Source organism: Sciurus vulgaris (assembly GCF_902686455.1).
Source record: "Sciurus vulgaris genome assembly, chromosome: 10".
Classification (NCBI taxonomy): Eukaryota; Metazoa; Chordata; class Mammalia; order Rodentia; family Sciuridae; genus Sciurus; species Sciurus vulgaris.
The window spans coordinates 39,256,189-39,277,148 of NC_136470.1; the positions used below are offsets into that span (position 1 = coordinate 39,256,189).

The 20,960-nt window shown below is 31.6% G+C and overlaps 1 protein-coding gene across 6 annotated transcripts in view; it reads left to right on the top strand.

Annotated features, from left to right (window-relative positions):
• The window catches only part of CADM2 (cell adhesion molecule 2), a 1,028,501-nt gene that overhangs the window by 929,473 nt on the left and 78,068 nt on the right, over window positions 1-20,960 (top strand). For 4 of the 6 annotated variants that reach the window (XM_079155912.1, XM_079155913.1, XM_079155916.1 and 1 more), the window contains 2 exons: window positions 3,979-4,157; window positions 20,811-20,930. In XM_079155912.1, coding sequence (XP_079012038.1) covers window positions 3,979-4,157; window positions 20,811-20,930 — 299 coding nt within the window. The remainder of the gene's footprint in view (window positions 1-3,978; window positions 4,158-20,810; window positions 20,931-20,960) is intronic. The other 2 variants (XM_079155914.1, XM_079155915.1) reach the window with 1 other exon arrangement.

Consider the following 20,960-nt stretch of genomic DNA (forward strand, 5'->3'; position numbering starts at 1 on the left):
TCAGCTTTTCCTAGATGTGACCAAAAAACCTGATAATAACAATTAGGGGAGGAAACATTTATTTGAGGACTCACAGTTTTGTAAGTGTCAGTCCATTGATGGCTAACTCCTTTCCTTGGGACCTGAGATTTGGCAGAATATCATGACAGAAGAGTAGGGTGGAGTAAAGCAGCTGGGAACATGACACCAGGAAGTAAAGAGATTAAGCTTGGCTCATTTAATATGAATCAAAAAGGCACACCACCAGTGACCTATGTCCTCTTGCCACAGTCTACTAATTTTTGGTTAACCACTTCATTAATCCCTTTGAGAAAATTACTGCACTGATTAGGTTAAGGCTCCCTAACACAAGCATTTCACTTCTAAACCTTCTTGCATTGTCTCACACATGAGCTTTTGGGGGACACCTAATCTAAACAATAACAAGTACCTTGAGAGTGAAGGTACTGATCTCATATGCAAGAACTAGAATAATTGTATGACAACCTTACAAGAGCAGCGCAGAAAACGAAATAGTACCAGTGGAAATTGGGACTCAGGTTTGATTACGAATCTGTTTCAAGATATTAAATAAATTGGTGATTTGAAAGGGTTATGGAAATTTCTTCCAATGTTAATTTATAAATAAGAAGCTATGAAAGATACTGGAGAATCTCTTATCACATACATACAAAACACCGAGTTATTTTTTTTAATCTGTTGAGATTTAAAACTACTTCAAACAAGGTAATAGAATATATGAGAATAAGTGCACAAACACATTTGGTCTTACTTTTAAATATTTAGTCTATTGTTTTCTGTATCTCTAGGAAGAAGCTGCTAAAAAATGTCTCTGGGTACATAGAAAAATAAAGCATCATTTTAACCCTATAGATTTGATAGGCAGAAATAAAGTCAAATTTCCTCTCATATATAGGAGTTATAGCTTCTGATGATTCTGTGTATTTACAGGGAGACTTTCTGGATTGACTCCATTGCTGTTCCCACTGTAGAACTGTAGCATCCTTCTTTCCACATCATTCTCACCATTCTGCTGTACCTGATGTTTCACTTCTACTCTTTTTTAACCTTGTCACATAAAAACTGTAGACTGGAACCACTTTTAAAATGATCTCCTTTTGGATATCTGAACAACAGGGAAGATTGTTATTCATTTGAGCAAGAAACTCAATCATTTCTGGATTCCAATTAGAAAAAACCTGGGGCCCTCTTTATTAAGAGGAAACACAAATTGTATCAAGACTGCTAAACCACTTCATACTGTTATGCTGATATTAAGGAATTAGAATATCTTAAATACTAATTGGGAATATTTGTTGGTTATTTTTAATCTATGTATCACCTATAACTATTTTCTTAAAATTGCATCTTATGGTTCTAAGTCTTGCCACCTTTAAGATTTACTGCACAGAGTAGGAGAAAGAATCCTTGAAGGATTCATTTCATTGCTTCAGAGACATGGCATGACATCTTCCTGCTAACCATTTGTACAGGTTGATTTTTTTTTTTTTTTTCACTTATTCACTAGAAGGGAGAATTTTGTTTTTAGAAAGAATGTTTTAAAATACAGACTGATAAATTAAGTAATTTATCTGCATCTTTCTATTTCCATACAAATAATTTAAAAATACATATGTATTTATGCATTTATAGTGCATGTGTTTTAGATGAGACTTAAAGCTTATGAACTTGAGTGGAGAAAAATTATAAGAGTTTGAATTTCAGTTGTTAATTTTGATATATGGAAAAAAATGTATATGTATGTAGCATGTATATGTAAAAAAATTTGAAAATACATATAAATACTTGTGTGTTTAAAAATTCTAACTTATATAACAAGAAAATATTGCCTCAGTATAAGTGCTTCCTCTGAATAAAATTATAAAGGTGAATGTTCTAAAATTCACATTATCCTTAATGTAACTTTTATTTTATTATTGGTCTTTTGTGGCTTTTTGGAAAGCATAAGATTTCTATTTTTTCAGCTGTGCTACAAGTCATAGTTTCATTTTACAATTTTGCTTCCTCAAGGGATATATCCCTTGTAATATTTGGTTTGAAATTATGCAATTTTAAATTATGAATTAGTAAATTAAAATACCAATTAACAGATGTGGATTGCATAAAGCAAGTTGTGAAGTGTTAATGGTTGAGTTTTCATTAAAGATAATATGAAGACATATTATCTATATAATTGGATGATATAAATTATCATTTTTTCTAGTACTTTTATATTCTTCATTTGTTAACTAACATGTTATTCTTCCAGAAGTTTTTTGGGTTCTGACAAAATTGCTTTCCTTTCTTTGCTTTTGCTCTCTAAAGAGATAGGAAGAAACCAAATTATTCTTTGCTCACATTTACTAGAATTCATACCTGGTCTCCAAAATGTATGTGACAGTTTTTCCCCACCAACAATGAGTTCTTCCAGGACCATCAGCAGAGTAGCCTATAATGCATCTCAATTCTGACACTCTACCTGGAGAGAATGTCAACTGCCATACATAAGGATTCAGTCCCAGGAGATGGCCCTTAATTCACAGGTCAATTGCAAACAGTAGGTTATTGAGTATACTTTTGATCAACCAGCTACAAAGAGAGGTTTCATGACCCCTCCTTGGGTTTGATTAATTTTCTTGTTTTTCCATAGAACTCAGTGAAACACTATACTTGTACTTACTATTTATTATAAAGGATATTACAAAGGATACAGATGAACAGCAGGTTGAGATGAGTGAGGCAATGTATATGGCAGGACACAAGCTTCCATGTCATCTCCTGGAGTGCCACCCTCCGGGAACCTCCACATGTTGAGCAACACAAAAGTTCACTGAATCCTCCACTTCAGACTTTTAAAGAGGTTTCACTACAAATGCCTGACTGATTACATCATTGGACATTGGCAATCAACTGAACCTTCAACCCATCTCTGCTTCTGAGAGGACAGAGGTGGGACTGAAAGTTCCAACTTGTGAATTATTTAGTCCTCATCCTGAGGGAATCCAGGATCCCTCAAGGGTATCTCATTAGACCATGTCTTAGGAACATCTCATTAAAACAAAAATTGTTCCTATTGTCCAGGAAATTCCTAGGAATTTAGATGTACTATCAGGAACTGGAGACAAAGAACAAGTCTTTGTACAAAATATCCTCCTAGCACCTCTATATATAAGGGTTTCAGGAACACTGTCAGAAAATTGGGGTAGAGAAAATATGTATTTCTCATTCTATCAAGTTATCACACCCTCCAAGTGATTTCTGTCTTAAACACTTGACTAACCGTTCCTCCATCATATTACTGATCTGTTTATATTGACATTATTGCCAATATTGGTTGTGTTTGATTTACAAGTTTTATCCATTTTACAAAATTTTGTCAGTAACATACATATATATTCGAACACATTATAAAATTGCCATGACATCACTAGGAGATACAATCTTAAGGGATCTCTGTCGTACATAATCCATTGTTGACCAAAGTATCCATATATAGCCAGGGAGTGTATGTTATTAAATGAAAACTTTCCAGAAAATTCTTTAGGAGAATGAGAAAAAATGAACAAAGTATGGGGTAAAACTTCAGGTAGTTTCAGTGGTGACCCCAAGTGAAAAGGTATAATTCTAATAACCTGGGGAGAGAACTTGCTTCAGTTACTCAAGACTAGCTCTCCAATATTAAAATGTCATTAACAGCAGGATCTGGGTTCAGGACCTGGGCAGGGCACCAGCAATGACTGCTACAATAACACAACAAATTAGTTCTTTAACACACAGGTACATTAGAATTAGCTGTTTCCGGTAGCTCCAAATCTTTTAAATGAGTGTGTGATGGTTCTTTTGGCACCTTATAGAAGTTAGCACATGGTTATGCACAAAATAAGTGTTAAATATACATATATTACTTGGTTTGCTTAATTTCCAGAATATGCAACATTTCTTATTTTTCCTATCTGTATGCATGTTTGAATCCAATAGGCCAGAACCTGTTTTGTGGACAAAGGATGGTGGAGAATTACCAGATCCTGATCGAATGGTTGTGAGTGGTAGGGAGCTAAACATTCTTTTCCTGAACAAAACGGATAATGGTACATATCGATGTGAAGCCACAAACACGATTGGCCAAAGCAGTGCAGAGTATGTCCTCATTGTACATGGTGAGTACCTTTTCAAAAATATTATATGTGAAAGAATAAATGGCCTAAAAAACTGTTTAAATTTGTCAAAATCTGTAGAATAAATTTAAATGGTTTTTCTTTTTTCTTTCAGAAGGACTTCTCATAAGTATTACTATGTCAAAGGTTTACATTTACTTTGTTCTAAGTCAGACTAATAACATAAAATTATAGCCTACACTAAAAATGAATTTATTTCATGGAAAGCTTTATCATAAATAATTTTATTAAATTTTTGGTGATGACTTATAATTACATTAATGATTGTCTACATTTTTATACATAAATGCTTTTAGTTATAATCCAGAATTATGACAACTACTTTCCTTAAGCAAATTTCAGTTGTACTATAAGAAAAGTATATTTTTTTATTACTATAATTGGCTACCCAACAAATGATAGCATGTCATGGAGATACAGCACAGATAGAGGTATGGAATGGTAACGAATAAGTTCTTGTGAAGGATAGTTTGGAATACCCATAGATATTGTTTTCTTGACTTCATTTGTCTCACCATTTGTATATACCAAAATGAATAAATATAGCAAAATACCAATATCCAAAAGTGAAGAAAATCACTATATTGATTAACTTCCAAAAGTCACAATGGGTTGGTTGTTCATAAAGCAGCTTTAACATATTATTAGATGAAAACTACACTTTATGAGGTAAATAAATGCTGCAATAAATAAAATTAGACAAATTTCTTTATTACAGCATTTCTCAGGGCTTATTTTATATGCCAGGAAACATTGTGAATTTCCAAGAGAAATAAACTTTAGAGAATATAACATTACCCTCTTATATTTCAACAAAAAAAAAACTTTTCTGAGAATACCAGGTTATTCTATATAATACTAAAAAATTACTAGCCAGTGTTTAATAAAAACAATATGCTGTAATAAATCTGGTGGACCTTAGAAATCATGGAGAGAATATGTTTATTCAATACCTTTCCCCCAAATCCAACTATATAATACTGTATTTGTAATTGTATAGTATAAAGCATGAATTAGTTAGTTCTGTACATTAAAAAAAAAAAAAAAAGAAATGTGGGAGTCAAGCCTAAGAGGTGTAGCTAATTTTAGGGAAAAATTAATTCAATTTGTGATATTTTTCCAGGTGTTTATTTTGTTATAATACAGGTAAAAATTGGTGAAACTAATATTTAAGGCAATATATAGTTTTTCTTGTTTTAAGTTTCTTCAGTGTATAAAATCTCTCAATTCTGAATACCAACTTACCATGGTAGGCAACTGAGGCAGATAGTGAATAAACTTTCCCTGTATAAACATCCTGAACATAGTAGATCTCACAGTTTAATTTCTAGTATCTCATGAATAGTGCAAAATTCAGCTCTGTGAAAGATTAGCTTAATCAAAATACACTGATGAATTAGAATTAAATATAGTTAACTCCTGCAGACAAAACCTGCCAGCCTTACTGCCAGAGAGAATGTAACAACCACTGGGTGAGTCAAGGTCAAGTTAGATTCTTCAAGCGGGAGCCAAGGGTGGTTTCCGGTTCATGCTACCTGGATGTTCAGATCACACAGTTATTTAAGTATAGTCTAACTGATTCACCTTAAATTTTCTAAGTGTTTCTCTCACCTAACAGTTTCTCAGAACCTGGGAGTGTGTTGTATAGCATGTCACATTGTATTGAAAGCAATACAACATAAAAATATAGAGAATTAGAAGGGAAGTGACAGAAGAAATAATACACTCAGATGAAAAGCATGTCACTTGTTGTTTTTCAAGTAATTCAAGTAGGGAAAATTCATATGCTTTCCCAGTGTTTGCAAGCTAGCCAACATTATGGTTTTCTAAATAGCCAAGCTACCTTTAGGTAGTTGGCAGTTGACATATTTCTAATAAATACTTCTCTAAGCACTTTGTAAGAAGTCATTTTTGGCTTTGCTTTTTGAACTCCAATTCATCAAAAGCACCCCATAGATTAATGCTATTCATGCTGCTAGATAAATGCTGTGAAGTTCAACAGTAGTTTACCTAGGATTATTGACACAAGTAATGAGAGGCTCGATGAAACAGTGAAACCATATTACACCCTGTTTAAAAAGGGCTCCAATTGGGTTCATTACAAAATAAAGTTTTTTTCCCCTTTGCACACTGGGTATAATGTTTCATTAGTCACTGATTGTATAAATATAAAAGCTACTCTCTTCTGTTAATGGTTTGGCTGTTTCAAAACCTACTAAATGATGAAATTTGAGTGGCATTTCGATCCATAATGAATGCTGTATGCATTTCGGAATGGAGTGATAAGCGATCATTTGTGAGAACTTTACCCTTTTAGCTTTTACACCAAGGTTGATTTTACATTAGCTGTGATAATTTAATATAGCTCTAGCATGAGGGTTTTTTTTTTCAGGAATTGAGACTCGTGTCTGAATCTACTACAGTTGCCTAGGTTCTATTGATTCTTAACCTGATGGAGGTCTGAGCAGACCGAGCACTTCCTTGTGATATCTTCTACTATCTAGATGCCATCCTAATGGTTGGATTTTATTCTTTGGATTTCAATGGAATTGCATTATTTAAATGTTATTACGCTTAATTGTTAATAGTACTGACATTTTGTTTTATGTACACGTCAGGGGTTTTGCCCCCTTTTTATTCACATTTTAAAACTTCAACATTAGGACTATAGAGGTGGTAATTTGAAACTGCCTGTCTAAAATTTACCATTAGTGACAAACCTAACAAAATTCAGCATACAATACATGCAGGACAAAGTATACTTGTGAAGCATTTGCACTGTGGAGGATCCATTAGGAAAGAGAGTGACACTATTCATGAACGATCTCAGCAATGGGAAAATTAATCTATTAAATTAGTAGCCATAGTTATGCTGATTAATTATTGTGAGCAAAGTAGTTTTTAATTTTTTTCTTCTTTATAAAAATGTTGATGTTTCTTGCTATCGCTTTTATCATGCTATTTATTTATTTAGAAATCACCATCCATAGCCTTAATGGTTTTGAAGTGTTTTGTTCCATTGCTACTCTTCATATTTGGAGAATTCAGACAAAAAGAGTAATTCATTCATGCACCAAATAGATATTTAGTACTTATGACCTTATGGAGCAAAGGTGAATGACAATAAAGAAGATTGTAGTTTCAAACAGAAGAAAAGTTATGCATTCAAATAATAACAAAACAAATAGAGTTTTAAGATGACCACACAATGAAGCAGGTAATTACAATCTCTGATTGTAGTCCCAGTGTATGAAATTTTTAAAAATGGTAATACAGAGCTTTTGGATCAATCATAAACAAATAACATATATCATAAATGGAAGAATCCAGGATAGTGCCAGGTACAATCATTTATAATATTTCTAACTTTTATTTTTATAATAAATAACAGTAGTCTTATGATACCAAGGCCAATTCAACTTGAAATTTATTGCCTAAACATTCCCTGAATGGTACCCAGATCATAAATAAGGATAACTCTACAGGAGAACAAGAAATTTCTAAATTCTTGCTAACTAACTAATAGAGAAAAAAAATCTTAAAAATTCAATAATATATCAAATGCAATAATATAGCAAATCTTTAGAACAGGACAAAATTTATAATCAGCCTTGCTTCTCTAATGCAACATCAGGTTCAGAGGATTTAAGTAAAATATCTTCTCCCAAAGCAAAGATTACTCAGATCTACATTCATCTATTATACACTGCATAGCAAATACTTATTGTCACACAAGGAATGACTGCAAGGACCAATGACTTTAGACTCATCTTGTTTTGTGGTTGAAAGAAGTTCAGGTTCTCATATGTATTTGTAATCAATGGATTAAAAATAATGTCTTTTGAGGATATTGGAAATATATGGGATCAGGAATTTTGAGAAATAGTATCTATAGAGGGTGAGAAACACAAATCAGCTTCTCCTAAATTCTAAACTTCTTTCTCAACTTTCTCAATATCTTTTGCCTCCCTTTAAATTCATGTGAGAAAAACTCAACCACTTTTCCAAATGCAAAGAAAATGGACAGAGATACTGGGAATCTTCTGTACCCTTCTGGTCTACGGCTAGTGACTACAATGTCTATGCTAGGTTCAGATTACAGGACAGAGGAGCAGGAATCATGTTAGAGTTTCGATGGAGAACTCAGGTTTCTGAAAGTCTTGATAGAGATGAGATACACTATTCCAGGAAAAGTTTCCATGATGTTTGGTCAAATTTACCCTTCTTATTACCATAGTAGATCTATGTGAGAATTAAACTTCTTTACCATTGCTCTAACTTATTCTTTTACTTTGTTATTTCTCTCCTTGTATGCATAAGATTTTAAAAAATTCATTGGTTCATCATCTTAATTCTGGTTATTTTGCTTATAAGTGAAATTATTTATTATATAACTTTTGACACTTATTTTTCTTTACACATACTTTTCTTTACATATATTACAAATTTCATCTTTAAAGATGTATAAAACAATTAAACCTATCTGTTTTAGCTACTATGATAGTATACAGTGAAATTTCCTTGTATTTCTGTACTGCCAGTTTATTGCAATGACTAACCTGATATTTATAAAATATGTTGCATTTATGGTTTGTTCATTTGCCCATTGAAATGAACACTGGCTAGAAATGTAAAATTTCTTATTTTTTAAGTTTTTAAGATAATGACTTCACAAATAACACATACACACTACAGAAGTAACACACATTTCTTTGTTAGTTGCTAGGAATCATCATAAAAAGAATATTGGGAGTTTTACCATTCTAATACTAAGAGAAAATTATTGTTAGAAATGTCTGTGTGCTTTGGCCTAATGAAAGATATCAAACTTTTAAAAGAAACTTTCCAGCTTTTTAAGATTCAATAGGACTGCCTCCTTCATTTCACTCAGATTTTATCGTTAATAATAAAAGTTTAAAAATACAGTTTAAAAGTTGTACCCATAGATATTACAAACTGCTGTCCCCAGCCCAGCTTCCAAGCTTTGTTGCTCATTTAGACATGCATTTTTTCACAAACTGTGTAAATCCAGGTTTCTCTTCTGTCTTGGGTGCTAATTCTCCACTGCAGATAACTTGCTTACCATTGGAGAAAAGCAAATTGAATCATGAAGGGTAGCTCTTCTTTCACTGTAACAAACATTTCTAATTCATTTATCATCTCTTCCAAATATTTAACTATTGTGCAGAAAATAAATCAATATAATTGTTTTGGTGTTACTACAGTACTTGGTCTTAAATTTCTCAAAATAATACATACATAGGTGAATGCATAATAATTTTGAAACAGATTACAAATACTATAAAATAATGTCAAAGTAATAATTTTTAAACTTCTTTCATCATATAACTAAGCAAATATGATCATGATATGTACATCCCCATGAGAGGGATATATCTCTCATAAATTCAAGACGATTAGAAAACTAATGTGTACTCTTCTCATGATAAAATGAATCTGTGCTTCACAGTTAATGTGGAACTAGACTAAAAGATAGAAGCTTCTTGTGACATCATGCATTTACTATTACAGTTATTCAGAAATAAAATATTTAGAAGCACAGGAAGACCACATGAGTTTGTTGTTGTTGTTGTTGTTTCAGTTATACTGTTAGGCAAAGTGATAGTTACAAATCATGATGGAATTACAAGAGGGAATCTTTGAGTTCATTTGAGTGGTTGGAGAATAGGAAGGGGAGACCTGGATTATGGACAGATGCACAGCCTAGCAAACATTCCAAAGGGATTCAGTTAAAATCTGTTCCCTCACAGAGAAACAGACCTACCAGTTGGTAAATTAATTCTGTGTACTCATAATGAGCATTTTTCCTTTGGAGCAGCTTTCTTTAGAAGCATAAATGGAAAATATATGTTGTAGGAAGAAAAGGACAAAAAAGATATCCATATGGAGCAACAAACAGTGTGCTAATGGAAGAGCCCTGTGGTTGCTGCTCTCATCTCTGGTTGAGAGTTTCCAGGAAGTAACTAGTTGGATGATTCTTAAAACAGTACTTTCTTTAATCTCAGAGATAAAACGTATCATTCCTGGACATGAATAAGTAAGGAAAGCTCTGATGCCTGTGGGAAAGGCATACCTCTGACTGGATGAATATGCTGTTGAACTCTGCAGAGAGAAGTGGATGGCATAAAACAGTGGAGAAAGGAGCAGTGTTTGCTTTATAAAGCATTTTAAAAGGTGCCCGCATGTGGGCATACTCAACTCATAGTTGATGCTGAAATCTATCTCTTTGTTTTAAGATGAGTGAGTAGATAAATTAAGGTTTCAGCTTTCAGAGTAAAATTTCAATTCAGTTGCACTACTCTGAAGTAAACGTTCCTATAGATCTAGGTGGACCACTGTGGGAAGGAAAAAAAAAATCTTCATTTCACCATTAACAAAATCTTTGCTGGCTCTATTTGTGTTAATCTTTTCTTTCAGTTGCGGTATATGATAAAGTAAATGCAAGGATATAAACCATGGCACTTTGGCCTTCTCTGTTCATTTATGGAGAAATAAGGCCAAGGTGTAAATTTACAAAACTGTACAGAGTTCTTCACCTAAATGTATGTGCATGAATTGGCTCATTTGTTATAGAATTCAAGTAATATGCAATAGCCCATGGGGGAAAATTTTTAGCATTAGTTTCCAGAAACAATGGCATGTCTAAATAGAAGATATGGATTTTACATAAAAGCTACTTTGTAGCTTCTTAAATTGTAGATTTCACAAATGTTATAACAACATAATATGTACTTGCTTTGGAATCTAAGAAATCCAAAGTAGAATTCCTCTCTAAGTAGGAATTCATTTATTATAAAACTGTTTTTAAACTTAAGAAGAACTAGGTCCTCCCGAGAGTTCTAAACATTAGGAAATCAATGGTAAAAAGGGAATTTAAAAAGTGGAGCTCAATAGGTGTTAACTCGCATTTGTGCATAGCATTGTTCTTACTATTTTCAGAAAACTATCTTCTAAGGAGATGTATAAGCGCCAAAAGTACTTTCAAAAAACCATTGGTAGTTTCCTTAAATTATAGGGTAGCAAATTTAAATAATAACCTTTGGCATATTCTCACGTTCTCATTTTTATTTTTACTAAGTTTGGGAATCACAATATTAAATGTTTTTTCGGTTGCATTTTATTTCCTTTTAAGATTTGGCAACCAACAAACACACATGTGAATATTAGAATTTACTCAAATTGTTTCTGGGTAATAACTTCTCATTATGGTACAATGACAATTTTTCGACTTTCATGAGGACCCAGAATTTATTAATTTTAAGCATAATTATTTGGTAAATGAATTCCTATGTATGAAATGAATTCTTACATAGGAATGATAAACATTCAGATTATTTTTATTTTAAATATTGCCATTATAAAGAAGTGAACATTTGCCATAGTAAAATGTCTCTTATCATGGCATTTCATGTTTCTTGGATAGGTCTTCAAAAAAAGTCCATTTTAGTTATGATTCAGGGTATCAGAAGCCCTTGTTACTTTTTGATGATATTTATGTATTAAATAAGTAGATTCAAGATAAACATGGGAAGTATTTCTAGTAAGTTTCATGGTATAAAGCTATACAGTGACATGAATATATAACCTACTATGAGTTAAGCAAGTATTTTGTGGAATGAAAAATGAACACTTGAAAGAATAAGGTCAAGCAAGAAAGCTTAAGAGACTTTACTTATAAGCACACTATATTTAACACTATATTTAAGTGTTGGTGACTTGACAGGAAGAGTGATTATGTATCCTAAAATGTACCAACATTTACATTTTTATCACATTCAGGTTATCATTAAGGTTTTTCAAGTACACACAAGATCATCTTGAATTTAAGAGAGTTTTATGATTTAAAATATAAGCATTATATGTTTATTTTTTTCCATTTTGAATGTAAAACAACACCTTTAGAGACTCTGTCCTTTGAAGTCATATGCAAATAACATTGCACTTATAATATTTTTTTTTTTTGCTGAGTTATATGGTCTTTTTTTTTCTTTTACTCTTACTATTGTGTCTGTTAATTCCTATTCTTTAGAGCAATTAGTCTTAAAAATTAGGGTTTGCACAATTATGGTTAAAAAACAATTGTTAGAGTATTATGTTACATTGCAGAGTCTAAATTTTTCTTTAAAAGTTAAACTTGGTCATATAAAAACATCAGTATACAAACTAAATATGTTCATATCTTCCAGGTATACAAGTCTTTTGTTTTTATTAAGATTTTTTTTTATTTTTACAGACTGCATTTTGATTCATTGTACACAAATGGGGTACAACTTTTCATTTCTATTGTTGTACACAATGTAGATTCACACATGTGCAAATAACATGCACTTATAATTTCTTGAGTAAATGAGTGAAGGTGTTTTGCTTTTGGAAGATCACTGTAATCTACCACTGGTATGAATTTGGCCCAAAAAGATTTATATATTTGACCAAGTAAAAACTTCAAATATTTTATCAGAAGCATAAATGCATGGAGATTAAATTATATGCAAAATGCTTTTCAGGTACTTTTATCAAAGAATCTACATGAAAAATCCAAACATCTGGATTTCTCAGTCTTTTTATAGTATATAAAAATTTTGCTTTGTATATTGCTATTTAAGTGTTTTCAAAAGTGAACAGCAGTGATATTCTCTCATAGAATAATCTAATTTACTTTAGGTTAAGTGCTTTTAGGAAAGAGCTCACATATTGAAATAGATGCAAGTAAATAATAAAGGATCGCTCGTATCAAACCCATTTTCTCCTACCATAAATGTCACTCTACTTCTATCAGTTTGAAATGTAATTAAAGTATTTTAAAAGAAAAAAAAGCATACTTTTGAAAAATAACATATTGATTTTATTCATAAACTTTTCTTGTAATTTCATAGAACTGTTGGTTACCACCTACAGTTGAAAATTATAGCATTTTTCATTTTTTTAAGAGCAGTTTTTATTATTATTATTATTATTATTATTATTATTATTATTATTGCTAAAGATTCCATTTAGTATCAGAAGCCAATGGAAGTTACCAGAATGAGGAAAAAGAGATTCATTCAAATCTTATTTTGAAAAGGGTTTCTTTTTATGAAGCACATGAGGTTATTATATGGCTCTTGAGAAGGGCACATGCACTGGTGAGTTGAGGCTTTGTCAAATTTGTGGTTCACATTTAAGAAGAGCCTTAGTGGTATTATCCATTTTTATGCTTGAATCCAAATAGGATGCTACATGTAGCTGAACATAATGGTAACAAATAGTTGTCCTCCTTCTTTGCACTGACAAAGAAAATACAGTGAACATTGTTCTTACCATTGCTTGCAATGGATGGAATTCACAGTAAAAAGGTTAAGGATGCCCTATTATTTTTAAGGTAAGGTTCCTTCTACCAAAACGTTGCATCTTACCTTAGTACTTGTTATCCATTGTGTTCTAACCCTTATGCATCTCCATCAATAACTCCTGGTTTGTATTGATTACCCTGGGACCACCCGTGGTGGGGGGAGGTTAGTAACATGCATCAGGATAGAGGTGGACATATAGATTCCAGACTAAGTGGTAGCAGTTTTTCTCCCTATTTGAACACTAGTCTTTGGAGGGAAACAAGCAGCTTGGGCTTCTGGGGCTCCTTAGACTTAATTTTGCTTCGAAAATCCATTCTGAATGCCATTTTTAAAAAGAGAAACTGCCACAAAACAAAACAGGTTGACAAGGTAGAAATTATTGTACACCGCATTTGTAGAGAACAGAACATACCTTTAACCTGAAAAGCTCGTTATTGGGAAAAAGGTGCTGTACCACTCTGCAGTTTATTGTACACAGTGCTTGTTGAAACCGATTTTATTCTGACAAGGTTATACAGGATCTGTTGTGCTCTAATAAGCTCCAATAACAAAATGTGGTTACATTTTCTTGAATTCTTTCATTAGCAAGTGAAGAAAAGGACACTTTTCTATTATTTTAATTGGATGATATGATTAGAGCTCTAACACTTTTAAGAATATGGAAAATCTGCTTTCAGAATATAAGATTCTTCATGATGCTACATTTTAAATTTTATTAATAATCTTTTAGATAGACTTGAAAACTTTTAGCTGGAATTGCTAAAAATCATCTTACACATAATAGAGGAGGGAGGCAACTTTTTGTTAGGGATTAACCATTATATAAAGGATGTTTACTGACTCCTGTTATTAAAACTAATATGTTACCTATCTGCTAACATTATCATCATATTATGAATTTATAAAGCCACTAACTGGATTCAGTGAGGTACTCTGAAGAAGCACAGAATTATACTGTGGACTATATCTTCTCTGTTCTTACCTTGTTAGTTCATTGGGAAAAAAGCACAATGTATGTTAGTGCCACATGAATACAATAGACTATTTTTATCTTGATTTCCTGAAGAGTTTTGATGTATATTCTGTGTACTGTGTACTTTATTACTAATGAGAATTTAAAAAAGCAGAGTTCATTAAGTTGATTGTGTAAATTAGAACAAATGTTAAAATGTTACTGTAGCAACATCTACAGGAAAGGGAAATTAGGTGGGATTTATATGGTCACAGAACAGCCAGGAATCCGACTTTGACTTCCTAGGTACATTAAGAAAGGGCAGCTACTCTGAAATGGACAGATAATGAAGAGTTGGGTCAGACTATATTTGTCCCAAGGCAAACTGATATTTTAGAAGATGAAGACGTGTTAATCTTAAAGACTGGGCCTACAGTTTTTGGGGTGAGAGAGACACATAAGCACAGAGGTGATAAAATATAAAAGAAGTATACATACAGAGAAAGGAGATACTGAATCACTGTGGAACGGAAGAATGCTTTACAGATGAGATTAAATTTATTACAAGCCTTGAAAGACAGACATGAAAGAGACAATAATCAGTATAATAAAATAGGAGAACATGACATCGCAAAGAATTTAAGGTGCTACATCTGGAACTTGGGCTACTAAGGCTCTAAGGAACTTCAGTTCTTGTGGACTGTCTCAAAATAGTAGTGGGTGCAGTTTGAAATTCTTAGCATCAGTCATATGGGCTGAGAAGAAGACATGATGCTCTGATTAATTTGCCATAACAAAGTCTAGTCATGGTCCTTGGACAGAAAATTTTAGTTTCCTTGTTCAACCTTTTCATTGTTGGGGCTAAAATGGTACCTCTGCATGGTACTTCTAGAAGTAAACTGAATTATTAACATTGCATCGCTTTTGTAGCTTACTTAGAATTTGGCTACATTAATATGAAAACATTCAATTAACAAGATTTAGGGATTCTGTCTGACATTATAGAAATACTCTAGAATTTTCCTTTTACATTTGAAGAATTCTTTACACACATTACAAAGGAAATAAAAGTATAATTTATTAAAGCTCATGCATTTTGTGTAGGACATATGATTAGCAGATATTTTTATCTCTTGGAATATTTATATTTCTCGGTTTCCTGTCAATAAAACATTTTTCCTTTAAAGGAATACTCCCCATTTCCCATTTACTACAGTATATATATATATACACATATATATATGTATATATGTATATATATGTATATCTGATATATGTGTGTGTATCTATAAATATATTTGTAGAGGTACATAATTATCTAAAATTTTAATGTAAATAATAGGTAATGCAACTATATTTTTAACACAATAGATACATATTATTTACTATGAATTATATACATTTGTTTTAATTAATGAACCATAGAAGTCTATGAATTCACTTAATATCCTAGCTAAAATTTTCAAGTAATTTTAGAAAGTTTTATTCATTTTATGTATTAGTGATATTTACTATATATAGTAGGATTAAGTCTAATGAAAGTTAAACCACATAATCATGACTTCAGAGAAATTGATGTTCCATATTACTATATATTGTGGGCAATATTTTTAGCAACTTAAAATTATTGCTAGATTAAGTACAAACAAATTTATTATTAACAACATTGTTTTTAATTCTGATTGTGAAGAACATCATTGAAATTTTTTTTCATATTTGGGTTTAAATTGTAACTAAATAATTTATGTATAATTATTAATTTGTCTGATCAGCTCTAAACAAAATCTAATTACTTTCATTTAGTTCACATTCCCAAATGCAATTTCTATCCACTAAATATTTCATTAATTGATGATTCTTCATTTTTTATGTTTTACTATGCAGGAGAATAGATAATAATCATTTTATTTTGTATGTTCCAAAGGCTGAACCTACTATTTGTAACCACTTTTTGTAGTTGTTATTTCAGACAATGCAATATTAATTAATTTCCCATGGGGAAAAAGTTTGAGTCCATATGTTTCATTGTGGAAATTAGAGATGAAATATCATGTAAATTGAGTTTTGTATGAATTACCATTTCAAAAATTTTAATATTCATAAATTATGTGTTACATAGTTTGTAATCATGTGATATATAATTTGACTATATTTTATTTACAGTCATCTTAGTGTCCATGTTAAAATATCATTTGATTAAATAGAAAATTAACAAGTAGGGAATATATATTATATATATATAATGTATATTTAGCCATACATATTAAATATTCTTACATGAATATGACATGTCATATTCAGCAAATCATTCATATTAGTAGGAGAGTGGATTAGCTTATTTAATAGACAGAATTGATTAATTAATGTTAAACCAGTAGTTAGTATTTTTAGTGTGCATGTGTATAATTTTCCTGTATTTGATTCACCATATTTTTATTCTTTGAAAAAATGGGGAAAAAAAGAGATGTTTTAAAAGAGAGAACACCTGATAACTAACCTTCATTTTCTATCTTTTTCTATATTTGATAGACTACTTCTCATATTAAAAGTATAATGATTTTAAAATGATATGGAATTCTAGATAGTTTAAAACCAAGGTAAAGGACTTGTAGGATATGTTTTGTATTCCATATTTCTTCATGAAATTATACCATTCTTCTCCTTATGGATATCTACTTTAAAAGCCAAAGTTAATGCTCCAAACAATGACACTTGAAACATTTGCTAACCTGTGCTAAATGTTACCACTAGTTTATAGGAGAAAGAACTAGAAAAAAACTGAGAGATAGGGTTTAGGAAGATAGCTTAGATTGAGTCTCTTGCTAATTTCTGCTGAAAGTTATAACCAGGCTGCTGAAAATAAAAGGTCTTAAGATGGAAGTAGAAAAACCAACCTCTCAATTATGTTCACATCTCACACTAAATAAAATATTTTTCTATAACATAAATCAAATTTGTATGTGCGTATATACAAAATTTGATAGACAAGGAAACAATTATTATGATAGTTGACAAAGAATGGGAGATTTCTAAAGTTCTCTTGACCCCTCAAGTTTTCTCTGTTAGACTTAGAATAGGTGACAATACACAGAGTTCATATGGAGAGAAGTACAAATCAACCTTAAGTTTTAAGTCGGCTCTTTATGCTTTCAGAGCTTTCAAAGTAGCAGAAGAAAGTGTGATCAAATTGTTATCGCTTTTTTTTTTAAAGTCAAAAAATAGATATTTTTTGATGGAAGTAATTTATGGTCTGAAATTTAGCCTATGGAAAATAACAATTCTATTTATGCTGAAGATACTGTTTTTTGTTTTTGTTTTTGTTTTTTAGTTTTGAGAGAAGGAAAGAAAACTTTTAGGATAACTAGTTGACCTTGTCAAATACATGGGTTTTTTAGATACTCTAAAATAGGTCGAGCTTATAATGTTATAACAAACTTATTTAGTGAATTTTTATTGGCCTTTCAATTTGTACTGGTGCTTCGACTGTAAACTAGGCAGATTTTTTCCTTTTAAGGGCTACTCAAGTGGGAAAACACCAGACCAAAATCAGAGCAAATAGTGTAAGTGCAAAGCAGAAGCATACAATTTCTTGATCTTTCTTTGAATTCCAACTAATCTCATATTGTTTAATTTAATTGATTCTAATTAATCCTCTAGAATGGAATAGGTTACTTCTGATTTTACTGTTTAGCAGTGCAGCTGAAATAATTGGATGGACATGACTCTATGATGAGGAATAGAGAACTGAATGAACACTTCCTCATAATTACTGGAAAAATAAAAATGTTTAGAATATTTCAAAACACATAGGAAACATGAAAGCTAATGGTATATGACAGTGACTCAGAGAAGTTTCTTTCTCACAGATAATTTTCTTGACCCTGTTGTCATGTTGGCCAAGGTGTTTTCAGCAGTTTGTTTTAGCCACACCTAAAGTCAAGAAGGTAGGGGAGAGGAGGATCTGGAAGAGATAAACTAGAGCCAGACTGTGTGCCAATAATGATTTGTAAGGCTATCTTTCTGGAAATTACTGTAAAGTTTCTGGGAAGTTCTTTTAAAGTTGATTAACAATTATTAGAGCTGTACATCTTTTTTTTTTTTTTTTTTAGGTCTTTGAATATTACCCCAGAGAAAAGAATCTATTTTGACATTTGAAAGGAATCAGGAGATTGTTCAGTTTATTACAGAAGAATGTTCATAAGACTTGAAAATACAGAGATCCCAAAATAATTCAGAATTTCTATCCTAGTTGATATGGAGTAAGGAAAAAAAATTAAGTAATGTCTTGCTTTGGTTATGGCAAGATAACAAATGAACAAAACTCCACTATTCATATTCTTACTTTTAAGAATGAATTCATGGAGCTGATTTTCCAAGTCTACTTTTCTTACCAGAATAAGATACAATGAAATATTATTCTAGCCCATTGTCTGATAGTAAATAACTTAATCATATACCATCTTTGACAGGTTTGATATGTCTGGCTCTTTATATATAGTTTGAAAAGACTAATATTATTATCTGTTCTTATATTTGATTGCCCTGGAAGAATATTGACCTTTGCATTTAGTGAATATATATCTTCAGATTTCCTAATAAGCAAATGATTTCCTAACAAAAATGTATGATTTTCTGTTTTAGATGTAAAAGTTAAAATTATACAATGTTTAAAAAATTTAAAAAATTTAGAATGTTTTCATTTATCTCCAATCTGCCAAAACTATTTAAGAAAGATTACCATGAATTAAGAACACATTATAAAACTTAGCAAACAGAAGTTTATATTCACACATACATAATATTTATTCGTTTTCATTTATAATGTTGTTAAGTCAGTTCTACTTTATGATCATGTTAAATCGCACTCCAGGCAATACCCATTTTCCCTAGTGATTAATGTAAGCACCATTGAGTTTTCAGAAGTTGTTTTCTTAATTTGACTGGCCAGGAAGCATTTTCCCTGTTGAAAAACAGGTGTAAACATCAATACTCAAGATAAGAGAGTGATCTCATGCTGTTTTCTGGTGTCTCCAGTGTAGAGCATTCAGCAGGTAGAGTCTGCAGATTGAGTAGGGCTATTTATCAAAAGTAAAGAACTAGAAAATGTTTGGTATGACTCAAAGACTTTTGCTGAGAGAATGACAGGAAACCTTTTAATAGCAAAATAATCTGTCAAACACTCTGAATATATAGGGGCGATGTGACAAACATGTGAAATCAAACCCCAGCACAGTAATTACAGGTAATTTGGAAACTGTTTCTAATTTTCTCACTGTGTAAATTATATGCCTATCTACTTGAGACAAGATTTGGCTCTGAGGATCAGACTGAGGTTCTTATAACTTAACACTGACTGTGTTGTTTCAATGTTCTCTTTGCTCCTCTTCATACTTTTCAGCAGGTTCAATTGAAAGAATGGAAAATTCAAGCATTGAACACTAAGCTTTTCTTTCTGTTTACTCTGTTTTCTCAGTATTTGAATCAATATTGTAACTTTTAGCAACTTGACTAATAATTGATTGGGAATTGAATGATATAGTTCAAGTCTATGTTCAGTAATTTCCCCTAGGTATGCCATCTTAAAATCATAAACCTTTCAGAATATTGGGTTCCATGCTAGTTGGCTCGATACTTGTTAAAGACTCCTAGGTACTGCAAAATTGTTAGAAGGCGTGCCAGCTAATCAGGGTAAGAATTGCAACTCTAAGCTGTACATTAACATCATTTGTGGGAACAGGAGAAGCAAAATAACAATAATAACAGCAATTGGCTTCTTTTGTTTGTTTGTTTGTTTCTAAAGATTGCACTCATCCTATTTCCTATCATTAAGTTTTCCTAAAAGAAAAGAATCCAAAAGTATTTAACATGCATATACACATTCATCGTTAACATTTCTTTAATCTTATATGGTGGTATTTGTGTTTATTTCTGTATGTGTTGTTTCTTTGTTTATTTCCTTGACAAAGCATGTTTTTTTGTTGTTGTTGTTGTTGTTTTACCTATATGTATTTTGTTACTGCATGACAAAATTTCAAATGACTCAGTGAATAAATGAATTCTCGTCATTTTAAATTTCACTCTAAAAATTGCAAACAATCTCCTTATTCTCAAACTTAGCTCCAAGATTTTATTTGTGTTGGAGCATGAAAAAAAAGTGAAAGAAAAAATGACGGAAACTATATGGTACGGTCGTTGTGTACCTGATATTCTGTTTAAGCTTGTTAAATTTAAGCCTAAATAAGATACATGTATTTATAATTTGAATCATTTGTGTTTCTCTTTTGTTTGCATGATATGATTTTGTTTTATATTTTGTTTTTTTCCACTCACCAGATGTTCCCAACACTTTGCTTCCCACTACTATCATCCCCTCCCTTACCACTGCAACAGTCACAACCACTGTAGCCATAACAACCAGCACAACCACATCTGCAACAACCAGCAGCGTAAGAGGTACAGTATGCTTCTTTGTTATGGCCTAGA